General features: G+C 52.2%; 1 protein-coding gene and 1 long non-coding RNA gene across 4 annotated transcripts in view; one reads left to right on the top strand and one right to left on the bottom strand.

Moving 5' to 3' along the window:
- Positions 1 to 12,997, bottom strand: part of SFXN5 (sideroflexin 5) — an 89,967-nt gene that overhangs the window by 47,183 nt on the left and 29,787 nt on the right. For 2 of the 3 annotated variants that reach the window (XR_014501847.1, XM_083398644.1), the window contains exons 4-7: positions 9,472 to 9,498; positions 7,510 to 7,564; positions 5,086 to 5,111; positions 1,151 to 1,204 (exon numbers count right to left, since the gene is read on the bottom strand). Coding sequence is in view for 2 of the 3 variants with exons in the window: in XM_083398644.1 (XP_083254770.1) it covers positions 1,151 to 1,204; positions 5,086 to 5,111; positions 7,510 to 7,564; positions 9,472 to 9,498 (162 nt within the window). In the remaining variant the exon portion in view is untranslated. The remainder of the gene's footprint in view (positions 1 to 1,150; positions 1,205 to 5,085; positions 5,112 to 7,509; positions 7,565 to 9,471; positions 9,499 to 12,997) is intronic. The other variant, XM_083398645.1, reaches the window with a different exon arrangement.
- LOC310657755 lies at positions 1,215 to 5,079 on the top strand. Its single transcript, XR_014501900.1, has 4 exons — positions 1,215 to 1,480; positions 2,074 to 2,146; positions 2,421 to 2,655; positions 4,817 to 5,079. It is a non-coding gene; the product is annotated as an uncharacterized lncRNA (long non-coding RNA).

The raw sequence follows: 12,997 nt of genomic DNA, 5'->3' as shown, positions 1-12,997 counted from the left end.
CTTTCAGAACTCCAAATGTTCCAGTTATAACTGCTGCTAAGATTATAATAGCTAAAGAGCTGATTCCGGTGCTGATTCCCTGCCCCAAGCAGGGCTTGCTCTCAGAGATGAACAGCAGAGAAAGCAAGGAACAGACTCCAAACTGAAAAGGCACCAGATAGAGGTTGCGTTAGCAGAGGAACAAACAGGAGCCCCCTCTCACAGAATCACAGAACTGTACAGCTGGAAGGGAACCCAGGGATCCTCTAGTCCACCCCCTGGAATGCAGGAATTTCAGCTAAAGCATCTCTGACAAATGACCATCCAGCCTCTGCTTAAAAGCCTCCCAGGAAGGAAAGTCCACCCCTTTGAGGTCATCCATTCTGCGGTCAAATGGCTCTCACCATGAGAAAATTCTTCCTAAGGTTTTGTCGGAATCTCCTTCTTTGTAACTTGAAGCCATTGGTTCGAGTCCTACCCTTCGGAGCAGGAGAAAGCAAGCTTGCTGCATCTTCCAGGGGACAGCCCTCAAGATATTTGATGATGGCTGTCATATCTCCTCTTCTCCAGGCTAAACATACCCAACTCAACTGCACAGAACCATAACTTGTAGGGCTCCCTAGCCTTCCTTTGCAGCTGCAGGCTGAGCTGCCCCACAACCGACCTCAGGTGTGAGAGCAGGTGAGTCTGGCTGGGGAGGAAAGGGCAGGACTCCTGGGGAACCCCTCTGGGCCTGCGGGTTGAAGGTTCTGCAGGCCTGGCCTAAAGGGATGCAAGTGACGGCTCTGCTCTGCCTCCACGGTCAGAGGCAGCAAGGCTTCTGAATGCCAGTCGCTAGAAGCAGCCAGGGGGGAAGATGCCCTTGGGCTGGGTCCTGCTTGTGGGTTTCCTTTAAGGGGCATCTTGTGGGCACTGTGAGAACAGGAGGCGGGATGAGATGGGACATCGGGGTGACCCAGCAGGGCTCTCCTTATTTTCTCCCTGAAAGAGAGCCCACTGCCGAAGGGGCTGCTCCCCCATCACCACACACAAAAAATGGCGGCCTCCCTCCAGCCTCCCACAAGCCAAAAGGAAGCTCAAAGCCGGGATTCTGCTTGTGTTTTCGGCTGCAGCAAAGAACAGAAGCGAGGCTTTTTGAGCACAGTCATGACAGGCAGCAAGTCGTCATTACCTGCCAGAAGACGGTGGATGCCAGCGTCTGATTTGGCAGCAGGAGACCGACAACCTGCGAGAGAGAGAGAGAAGGGGGAGATTTCAGGGAAGATGGTGGGTGGGGTTGGGCATTTGGGGAGGGATGGGACTGCCTCTCCCAACAGCAACTGACAACGCCCCGCCTGCCCTTCTCCAAGGGTGGCCAAGAAGCTCCACCGTGAAGCGTGAAGCCATAGAAAGAGGAACAAAGCCGAGCGTGCATTGAATCTCTGTGTGGGACAGGTGGACCCGGAAGGAGTCTGAGGGAAGCCAGGAAAGGCTGCAGAGGAGTAAGAGGCAGTGGCGTAGCGTGGGGGGTGCAGGGGGGGCCGGCCGCACCAGGCGCAACATCTGGGGGGGGGGGGGTGCGCTCGCACTCGCAGCTCTCTGCCCCTACCTGGCTCACTCACTCTCTCTCACTGCAGTGCTGGCTGTGCAAATCCGATCCAAGCCGCCGGGTCGCCGCCCACTGTGGAGGGGGGGGTGTGCCAGGCATGCGGTGCGGTGCGGAGAGAGAGCGAGGGACTATCTGGGGGAGGGACAGTGTAGCGGGGGGCGCAAATTACTTGCCTTGCCCCGGGTTAGGGGGCACAAATTACTTGCCTTGCCCCGGGTGCTGACAACCCACGCTACGCCACTGGTAAGAGGGTTCCTCCGCCGGCAGGTGGAGGCTGTGAGGATGGCGAGGGGAGAGCGACTGAGAGTGGGTGGCCTGCAGGAGGCGCATGGGGTGCAAGTGCTCTCCCTATGGGAAGGAGTCTGCCAAGGAACACAAAGCTCCATCTCTACTTACTGGCTGGGGTGGCGCAAGAGAGTCTGAAGACCAAAACAAACTGGGAGGGTTCCCCCCCCAGTACTCCAGAAATGGCTGCACCACGGGACAGTATGTTAATTCCCTCGCAGATGCAGACATGTTTGCTCATTAAGCTCCCGTTCTCACCTGCCCTGAAGATCAGGATGGGCCACAAACATTAAGGTGATGCACACCCCCACGGAAGTCAGACTGAAAATACAGACATAGATCGGGGGGGGGGGGGGCTAAGAGCCCTGGCCACTCCAAGCCAGGCGTAATCCTAAGGGAGAGGAGCCTGTCTCCCATCCTTTTCTACCTGGCAGGTATTCAGCAGGTGGGGCTTTTCCACATCCCTGCCTCTGTGTGTGGCTGGTCGGAGTGCCAGATCCCTGCCGCCATGCAGGTGTGTAACCTTCCTCAACCGCAAGGGGATTATATCAAACTGGTTCCCCAACAGGTCTATCAGGTCCAGGGCAAAGAGCTCTGGCTCCCGAAGGAGATGAGGTCGCAGCCAGGTCCTCTTCCCAGGCTGTTCCCAGACCCGTCTTCAGATGGCCTGGCCTGACTGACTGCCAGTCTTGTTCCTCCCTACCAGGATCTGCTTGATGCACCTTCCTGACCTCCCTCTGCTTGCCGGGCAAGTGAGAAGAGACACAGCAGACAAGTCTAACACGACGCAGTGGAGAAATGGGGTAAGACTAGAACTCAGGGCTATCCAGTAAAGATCCAGGAGAGATCCCAATGGAAGAGCTGCTTCACATAGTGGCAGATTGTTCAGCTATGGAATACATCACAAGAAGAACCCTGCTGGATCCAGCCCACCAGTCCAGCATCCTGTTCTCACAGAAGCCAGCCAGCTGCCCATTGTGGGAAACCTCCAACCGGGATCCAAGCCCTGGAGCCCTCTTCTCCCCTCTTGAGGTTTCCCGCAATTGCCTCCGGCTCGTGTCCTGCCTGTGGGCTTCCTTCCTGTGGGGCGTCTAGCTGACCACCATGAGGATGCTGGACCAGACGGGTCCCCCGTGGCCTGATCCAGCTGCATGGTTGTCCTTGGGTTCTTCTGGCCCCAGGCACAAGGAGCCTCCAGCTCTCTTGGCTTACAAACAAAGCCCTCTGGAGGGTGGCAAACGCTCGCCCCAGGTTTAGCACACCCTGAAGTGGAGGCAATGGAGACCCACACCGCCATGGGCAGAGGGAAGGGGGTTCCCAGTTCCACTCCCTCCATCGCCACCCGCTTCTTCCCAGTATGCTCAGTTTGAGACTCAGACTGCGAGAGCAGACGGCCAATTATGTCACTACATTTCACAGATCAATTGGCATAAATGTTAAAATTAAAATGTAACATTTGAACATCGGTTTTTTTCCCCCCTTTCCTTTTCTGCTTTATGACAAGAGGTTCCAGTTTATCATTTGCAGCTCACAAAACTGAGCTCTGCTGACAGCTCTCAGCATCTCTGACAGGTCTGGATTCGGGCCGATTTTGGTGTCAACCTGATCGCTAACTCAAAATTTGTGTTTAACTTTTTGCAAAGTTAATTACAGATTACCACCCAAATGTTAAACATAAATAAGGACACCTTTCCCCTCTCTGTGCTGGGAGCCATGCCAGCCCCTCCCTCAAGATCTATCATTACAGGAAGGGCCATATGTCTCCGGCAATGTGGCCCAGAATGCATCCATGGGAGGAATTGAAGCCTCAGAATAACTGAGGGGGAGCTGAGGAGGAACGGAGCAGAAGGGCAGCGCAGCCAGGAGGCTCTCTGCCGGGAGCGAAGGCGAGGCAGCTGATTTCAGGTGGCATTAAGGGTGGCACAGATGACTGAGCCGTAAGGGAAGTTCCTGAGAGGGACCTCCGGGAAAAGGATGCTTTAAACGGTGGCTGTCAATCCCACACCAGGCAGGGATGGCCGCCAACCCAGAAGGCTTTATAAAAGGACTGGGCAAATTCACGGAGGAGGAGAGAGCTATCGGTGGCTCCTAGCCAGAATGGCTATGCTCTGCCCTTCACAGTCAGAGGCAGCAAGGATTCTGAATGCAGGGGCTGCTGGAAAACACAGGAGGGCAGAGTGTGACTCTGGCTCTGCTCAGGTCCTGCTCCCTGGTTTCTTGCAGGCATTTGGTTGGCCGCTGTGAGAACAGGATGCTGGACAAGGTGGGTGTGATCCAGGGGTCAGCAGGGGGCTGGTCCACTGTCCCTCGGACCTTGGGGGGGGGGCGGACTATATTTTGGGGAAAAAGAAGAAGAATGAATTCCTATGCCCCACAAATAACCCAGAGATGCATTTTAAATAAAAGGACACATTCTACTCATGTAAAAATACCAGGCAGACCCCACAAATAACCCAGAGATGCATTTTAAATAAAAGCACACATTCTACTCATGTAAAAACACACTGATTCCCGAACCATCCGCAGGCCGGATTTAGAAGGTGATTGAGCCGGATCCGGCCTTGGTTTGCCTGGCCATGGTCTGATCCAACGGGCTCTTTTTTATATTCTTAAGGAAACAAGACCAATCTGTCTTAGGACACTGAGGAGACCCCTCCTCACATCTCTGTTAGATGCTCCCTATTTACTTCACCATCAGAAATTGTTCTCAGGCATTCAGGCTGGGTCTCAGGCCCAGGACAGAAGGGCTTCTGATAAAGAAGAAATATTTCTGGATCAGACTGAGCCTCTTCCATCCCTAAGACAAAAGGCACACCCTGACGTCCAGAAATGGCATCCACTTCTGAAACTCACATTCTGCCCTCCAGACCCCCATTTTGCCCCACTTGCATCACCCCATTGACTTCAGCCAAGGGGGAAATGTCCCTTTCATTGTACTTCTAACAACTTTATTCATTCATTCAGTGCTTCAGGCAGATGGAGAAGTCTCTGCTGGGTGAGGAGAGGAACGAAAGCAGAGTGTGGCGGAGAGAAAGGAAGTGGATTCTTGCCAGGCTGAACCCAACCCAAGGTGGGCCGTTCCGTCTCCTTCCTCCCCCACCCCCCCAGTGCCAACAGAGGAGCATCATGTTGAGTGTCCCATGGAAAGGCTGCCCCTCCAAGGCCAACAGGGTACTTTGCACCAAACATGAAAGCCAAGCACTGTTGGAGCAAGAAGATGCTAAAATACTCACAATAGGTGTCCCAAAAGGAATGTAACCTACGGGAAGAAGGGGGAAAAACATATTTTAGTATATACAGAGAGAGACTCCATCACCCCACAATAGGTTTATAGACTAGTGCGAGTGATACCTCGGATGCAGAGCAGAGGAAGCAGACAAAAGACCTCACCCTTCCCCCAGACCCAGTGCCAGATTTACGTATAAGCTCAACAAGCTCTAGTTTAGGACCCCACTCTCTTGGGGCCCCCCAAAAAATTAAAGGAAAAAACTGGATGTACATTTCCAAAATAGAAGATAAAAAACAAATGAAATAAAACCTACATACAGCAACAGTGTTTTGTTTTGTGTAGGCTCCCGTGATGTAAGTAATGAGCCCCACCTGCTAGTCTGCTCCCCAAAATATCACTGGTTTGCTCCTTTCTATATATAGGGTGCCTACGTTCTGCATGGACTGATTGCATGGCAACATGTGCAAATGGCTTGAGGTACCTATGAGGTCCGGAAATGACCATATAGCATATGCACAACACAAAAAACAGCGACAATTTGTTGTGGACAAAGGACATCTGGACATAGAAAGGGCCCCATTACCTTCAGGAGCTGAGGGCCTCATCAGACCTCAATCTGGCCCTGCCCAGAACTGTGTCTGTGTTTTTCCTGCGTCTCAGGTGACATTAGGCTTCTGCCCACCATCCTTTGCCACTGAACTCTGGCATTATTACTACTACTACTACTACTACTACAGACCTTCCAAGAGTCTCTATTTTCCAGGGACGTCCCTGATTCAGAGAAGCCGTCCCGGTTTATGATTTGATCCCGGAATGTCCCGCTTTTTCTTAGACATCCCTGTTTCCATGGGAGAAATGTTGGAAGGCATGGAGTTATGCGACCCCTGAGCCATCTGAGGGCAACCCTGTATCTTGGAAGCTGCCCAGAGGGGCTGGGGCAACCCCGTAAGATGTGTGGAGTATAAATAGGGAAATTATCATTATGGAATGGGACGTCCCTATTTTCATTGGCGAAATGTTGGAGAGTATGCTACTACTACTATTATTTGTAGGCCACTCTTCCCCCGTAGATCTCAGGGCGGTTCACAACATCAAATGGCAAAATAAAAATCTTAAAATACGTAAGGTGCTCAGGCCAGAGGCAATGATACCACAGGTCTCATCACTTGTGAGCACACTTGCAGAGGAGTTAAATCTGACGTGCCATGAGCAAAACTACGTTCCTCCCTGAGGGATGCAATGCCAGTGGGGAGGCGAGAGTCCAAATTTGCGGTGGCTCTTGCAAGCCACTCCCAGCTGGTCACGCACTCAATGCAGTGCTTGGATCTGGGGGAGAAATAAAACTGCCAGGGCTCAGCCACGAGGCTGCAGAGCAGGTAAGGTTCACCCAGACACTTTTGTGGAAGCTTTGTCTCAGTTAGTCCTTTAAGTAGGGCTGCAATATTTAACCAATTAACTTGTCAAATCAATCAATTAAAAAAACCAACCCTCCGGTGAGCGAAGAAGGCACCCCCAGCCTATCAGGCAGCAATTTTGAAGGGGGGAAAAATCATTCGTTTTAATGCAAGTCCTTTCAAAGGAAAGATGGCCAGTACCATCTTAAAAGACAACAAAGTGACTCGCAGCATCTTAAAGACTAACAAATTTATTGCAGCATAAGGTTTTGTGGGCTGAAGTCCACTTCATCACTTTCGCGTCTGACAAAGTGGGCTTGAGTCCACGAGAGCTTATGCCAAAATGAATTTCCTAGTCTTCAAAGTGCCACAAGAATCATAGAATTGTCAAGTTGGAAGGGATCCTGAGGATCATCCAGTCCAACCCCTTGCAATGCAAGAAGAGGCATCTGTCCCACACGGGGATCAAACCTGCAACCTTGGCATTATCAACACCACGCTCTAACCAACTGGGCCCCCTTGCTGTTTTTGCTGCTCCCCCTCTGGATCTTCCTAAGAGAGACCTCCCTGTTGCCTTTCCTCTCATAAGACAGAGGCTCCCTCTTCTTCCTAAGGCAATGCAAAAATGCACCTGGAGGGGTCTCAGGGGCCACAAAAGCCAGTGGAAATTGCATAAGCACAGCAGGGAGCAGGGGGCCTGTAGGAACGCTCAGCACAAAGTTTTTGTATGTTTAATTTAAATTGACAAATTCTGATAGCACAGTACCATAGTAGGGTAGCTATGAGAGCAGTCGGTAGGTGTACACACGCGCGCACACACACACACACACAGAGTACATATATAATTCTATAAGCTTTTATTTTAATTGTGAGGGGCTTGCAGATCCACAAAAGCCTTTTTGGCATCCTAAAATAACAATGGGGGAATCCAAAGAGCAGTACAAAATATTTTTGTTTAAAGGATTGCTTGGGGGGGGGGTTGGGGGGGGGGACATAATGCATCCAAGGAGCTTTTTTACGAGGTTGGGCCATACCTGACATTCTGAAAGGCATGAAAATCGTCTCGTTAGTGTCCGGATGGATGATGGCCTACAAGAAATCAGACACAGTGAAGGTAGAGAGGAAGGGGGGGTGCTATTTCCAATCCCGCCCTCCCAGCCGTGGTGCAAGTGAGTTGCCTACAACCCCAGGGATGACGGGGGGGGGGCAGAGGATTTTTGCCCTCCAAGGTGGTCCTCGGAGACATACTGACTTCTTTTCCTGCCTCCATGACCTCCTTTATAACCCCCCAACCCCCACATACATTCAAAAGGTACAAACCACAAGCAGGTCTGGCTAGCACTGCAAAGCTGCCCCCCCCCCCATAAACATTCTCCCCGCCCCCAGCTCAACTCTCTCAAGCCACGAGAGAAGGTGGTATTTGAAAAACTAAAAACCAATAAAGAGTTTTGAATTTTATTGTTATTCATGTTTTTATACTGGAATTTATGCTGCTTTTACAATTAAGTGTTTTAAATTTGTTGTCAGCTGCCCTGAGCCTGGTTATTGAACCGGGAAGGGCGGGGTATAAAAAAAAAAAATTATTATTTATTATTATCCCAGGCTGACATTCCCCCGATTCAGTCGGACTATGTAAGTGCGACAGAGGGTCTATTATGTGAGAAAAAGGCATTTGCTAAAGTTTTGACTATGATTGCACTCCAGAGTTACCAAGGGTTCCCTTCCAGCTGTGGGTCCCCCCCCCCATCCCCGGAATATATGGCATATTTATGAAAAAAGGAAGGCTTTTGAGTATGCACAGAATGTCCTTCCTTTGCCACTAAGCAACCACTGCCGGTCCCCCAGGGATCCGGGGTGAGAGGGAAGGGGCCAAAGGCAGGCAAGGACCCCCCCCCACTGCCTGCTCCCCCCCCCCCAGCACCCCACACCAGCCTCTCCTTTTAGAAATTAAGAACCAATCTCCTTTGGCTTAAAGCGGGACAAGCAGAGCCCAGCCTGCCTCAGAAATTATGCAGCAATGAAGGTGTTATAAGAGAATTAACGACCAGAGAGGGTATTTCTAAATGAAAATTATGAACTCTGCTTGCTATGCCTATCGCCTTGAAATCGTTCCCCTTTAAACTGTGATATACATCCTGCACTCCTATCTGAATGTACAAGGGCTTTCAGAAGGCAGAAACTCCATCTGGGGAGGTCCACACTTGTTTGATTTACAGGCAAAGCTGTTGTAAATGAGAAGACAAGTAACTGATCCACACCTTGGGGTGCCTAAAGAGGGGGTAAGGTAAAGGTAAAGGGACCCCTGACCATTAGGTCCAGTCGCGGACGACTCTGGGGTTCGGGCGCTCATCTCGCTTTATTGGCTGAGGGAGCTGGCATACAGCTTCCGGGTTATGTGGCCAGCAGGACTAAGCCGCTTCTGGCGAACCAGAGCAGCGCACAGAAACACCTTTTACCTTCCCGCCGGAGCGGTACCTATTGATCTACTTGCACTTTGACGTGCTTTCAAACTGCTAGGTTGGCAGGAGCTGGGACCGAGCAACGGGAGCTCACCCTGTGGCAAGGATTCAAACCTCCGACCTTCTGATTGACAAGTCCTAGGCTCTGTGGTTTAACCCACAGCGCCACCCGCGTCCCCTAAAGAGGGGGTACACCTGGAGAATCCTCTAGGCTGCTATAACCTTTGTTGGATTTAGCAGGAGCATCACGCCTACCTGCAATTGGGCCTATTTCCCCCCCCCCCACTCCAGCATCCCCATGAGCTTGGAAACCATGCATTGCCTCTTTCTTGGTCTGGGGCCCCTGCGGCGACTCCTCCTTGACCCTAATGGAGAAGGGAAGCCAAGAGCAGCTCACAGGGCAAGGAAAGGCCAGGCATCCCGTTGGGCAAACAGAGCAGTCAGCCAAACAGACAAGGACAACCAGCACTCGCCACTTTTGCAGGAAGGCAAAAAGGCAGCAGCAGCACGATAAAAGAGAAGCAAAGAGTGGGTTACCTGTTTGATTTTTTGTGCTTTCCAAAGCTAGAAATACAAAAGAACATCATTAATGTTGCTTGTTAGGGGGGGAATCAGTCAGGTGAGCCCAGGAGCCTGCGGAGTCGGTGCACATGCAAAACAAATGTCACAGGATGCGAGGCCAAGAATCCACAACCCAGTTTGCCTCTGAACAAATTCACTGTGGAAACCGAAGCACGAGTTTCCTGAACATCCCACCATTTTCCAAAACACGAGATGGGTGGTGGCCCCTGACCCTTGCAGGAGAAGTGTCTGTAGTTGTGCCTTCCCACTGCCCGTGGCTGGCAAGATGGGGGCCACCTGAGCAGCGCTTGCAACCCCACCCAGCAACCAAGAGCTTATCCACGCTTAGGTTTTGCCCTTTGCAGGCACAGGTCCACGCTTAAAAGCTCTGTGTTCAAGCATTGTTGTGTTTTGCCCAGAACTTTCCCCATGAAAACCCACCCTTTGACGCTCAATCAAACAGATTATAGTTTAATTAAAACAAGAGAAATGTGGGACAGGTTGCCCATGGGCATAGCCAGGATTTATGGGGGGGGGGGGGCTGAACCGAGCGATGCATCCACCCCTCCCGCCAGGTGAGGATTTCTGTGTGAGGTTCTTGTTAAAATTCCAAGAATTAAAAAACACATTCTAGGTGAGTACCGTAGATTCAGGCATATTAGGCGGCTGGGCGTATAAGGCAGCTGCCAATTTGGGGGGTCAGCTTATACGGCCAGTCATACGCGGCAGCTTCACTGGGCAGCGGAAGTGGGCGACGGGCTCTGCGCTGGGAGGAAGCTGCCCAGCGATGCTAAGCCGGCTTCGCTGGGCGGCTTCCTCCTGGTGCGTAGTGGAGCCTGCCGCCCACTACTGCTGCCCAGCAAACCCACACCCAGCGTATAAGACGACCCCCGACTTTTTAGAGGATTTCCCAGGGTTAAAAAGTCATCATATACGCCAGAATCTACGGTACTTTGCATCAATGGATGTATAAAGTGCAAGGGCACCTGGCACCTGCCAGCTCAAATAGCAGAGCATGAGACTCCTAATCTCAGGGTTGTGGGTCTGAGCCCCACACTGGGCAAAAGATTCCTGCCTTGCAGGGAGTGGAACCAGACGGCCCTCGTGATCCTTTCCAACTGTACGATTCTACGATTGTATTATTTTGTATTCGGATAACAGAGAATACAATCACATCACTCCAAATGGCACAACACTTTTCAAGAATGACCCACTGCACTCTTCCAAAAAGTCCTCTGAGCAGTGGAATCCTAGGCATGTCTACTCAGAAGTAAGACCCACTGAGCGTACCTGACTGCAGTTAAATTGGCCTCTGGGTGACTGCTTTAGCACCCTAAATTTTAGCACCCTAAACCAGCAATTCAGCAGATTTGGACAAGTGTAGCTGACTCAAGAGACATCGGGACTTGAAATACCTGGGGTGGGAACTGCAACATCGCACCCAGCCCCCACCTCCCCTGCAGCATGGCAAAACAAGTATCTGACTCTCTTGCAGTCCCACGGAGAAGAGCCCTGCCGGAACCAATGGGTTTACTCCAATGTAAAATAGCATGCAACCTAATGGAGTCAAGTTCTGAAAGTGACAAGATAATAAAAATGCACTCAAACAACACTTTACTGACGTGAATTAATTAGTCCTCACATCATCCCCCTAGGAAGCAAGGAAGGATTCAGACAAGGGTCACTAAAGGGAGACAGACCCCCAAGACACCTCCCAAGAGGGGCTGCTTCTCACATGATCCTCATGTAATGGTGCAGGCAGCTGGGGGCGGGGGGGGGGAGCAGGTGAGAAAAGGGTCTTCCTAAGGTTAATTCCAGTAGTGATGTATGGAAGTGAGAGCTGGACCATCAAGAAGGCTGATCGCCGAAGAATTGATGCTTTTGAGTTCTGGTGCTGGAGGAGACTCTTGAGAGTCTCATGGACTGCAAGAAGATCCAACCTCTCCATTCTGAAGGAAATCAGCCCTGAGTGCTCACTTGGAAGGACAGATTGTGAAGCTGAGGCTCCAAGACTTTGGCCACCTCATGAGAAGAGAAGACTCCCTGGAAAAGACCCTGATGTTGGGGAAGATGGAGGGCACAAGGAGAAGGGGACAACAGAGGTCGAGATGGTGGGACAGTGTTCTCGAAGCTACCAGCATGAGTTTGACCGAACTGCGGGAGGCAGGGGAAGATAGAAGTGCCTGGCGTGCTCTGGTCCAGGGGGTCACGAAGAGGCGGACATGACTAAACGACTCAACAACAACAAAGGTTAATTAGAAAAGAAGGGCAGGGAGAGAGATGCCCACCTTGCCTGGCCTGCCGATCTCTGGGGCGTGGAAGAGGCAGCCAGAGAGACAGGCTTCCCAAGGAGCTTCTCAAGGAGCAATACAGTTTGAAGAAACCCCAAAGTGGCAGGATCCTGATTCCTCCACAGCCACTGGGGACAGCCAAAGGTCTGTGGAGCAGTCAAGTCCCCAATTGCTCAGGAGGTGGATCTGCTGAAGGCGAGAGTGTGCCAAGGTGCCCCTCGTCCTGCCATGGAGGCTGGTCCCTTAGGAGGAACGCAGGGGGCACTGGCCCACCAGCCTCAAGCTACCGTGTCTGCCAGCCTCCTCCTCTGTGTTGCCCCTCGTGGAATTTAGCAGGGGAGAAGAGGGGGACAAAGCTGGAATAAGGTGGCCCCGCCTGGCACCACCTACGGCAGGTCTCCCCGTCTTCTGCCCTACCACCCCCCAAGGGGCACCCGCTGCCACCGCACACCAGCTGGTGAAACAGGCCTTGGCCACCTCCATCAGGCACCTTGTGGGAAACTGGGGCAAACTGGGGGGCCTTTAATGGGGGACCCTTCCTCCCGCTAAGGGCTGTCAAAGGGCTTCTCAGACTGCAGGCCCCAGCATCCTGCAATCTGTATCTTGTGCAGGGCTGAGTAATACTTAGGCGCCAGGCGAGGCGGGAGGAAGTGCAAAGTGCCATTTTACTGCAAACAGACCTCTTCGCTCTTCATCAACAGTGTAAAAGAAAAGCCATTTATCCCCGCAAAGGGATGCTGTTTGGCCTACGGCAGACTCACTGTCCTCTGCTGTGCCTGAGCCAGCGGGAGGGGCCCTTCCCGCTGCTAGCCTGATTGAAGGGGGAGCCCGGCAATAAATACCTGCCCATTAGGGTGGCAGAGTCTCTTTGCACTTCAGCCACAAAGGGAGATGAATCCGTCTCCAGGCAGAGAGAGCTGCGGAGGAGGCTGCGTTGGGCAAGGGCGAGGAGGGGTGCGAAGTCAGGGAAGGCAGGCGGAAGCAGGCTGGAGATTGGGAAGGGGAGAGCAAGCTCACCTTCCCAGGAGCAGGCCAGCGGAGGGCGGTGCCTGGCCATCCCGTTTCGCAGGGGGGCATGCTTGTGTTAAATGGGTGGCGGTTTCCGTTTAGCTCTTCTGCAGCAGCTGGTGGGAGCAGTAATTAAAAGGACTTAAAGGTGAGGGAAGCGGCAGCTGGGTGAGATACCTTGCCGCCAGGAGGCTGTGGTCAGA

This window comes from Podarcis tiliguerta (genome assembly GCF_965153285.1).
Source record: "Podarcis tiliguerta genome assembly, chromosome: 9".
NCBI classification, from domain to species: Eukaryota; Metazoa; Chordata; class Lepidosauria; order Squamata; family Lacertidae; genus Podarcis; species Podarcis tiliguerta.
This window is presented reverse-complemented; position numbering and strand designations above follow the sequence as displayed.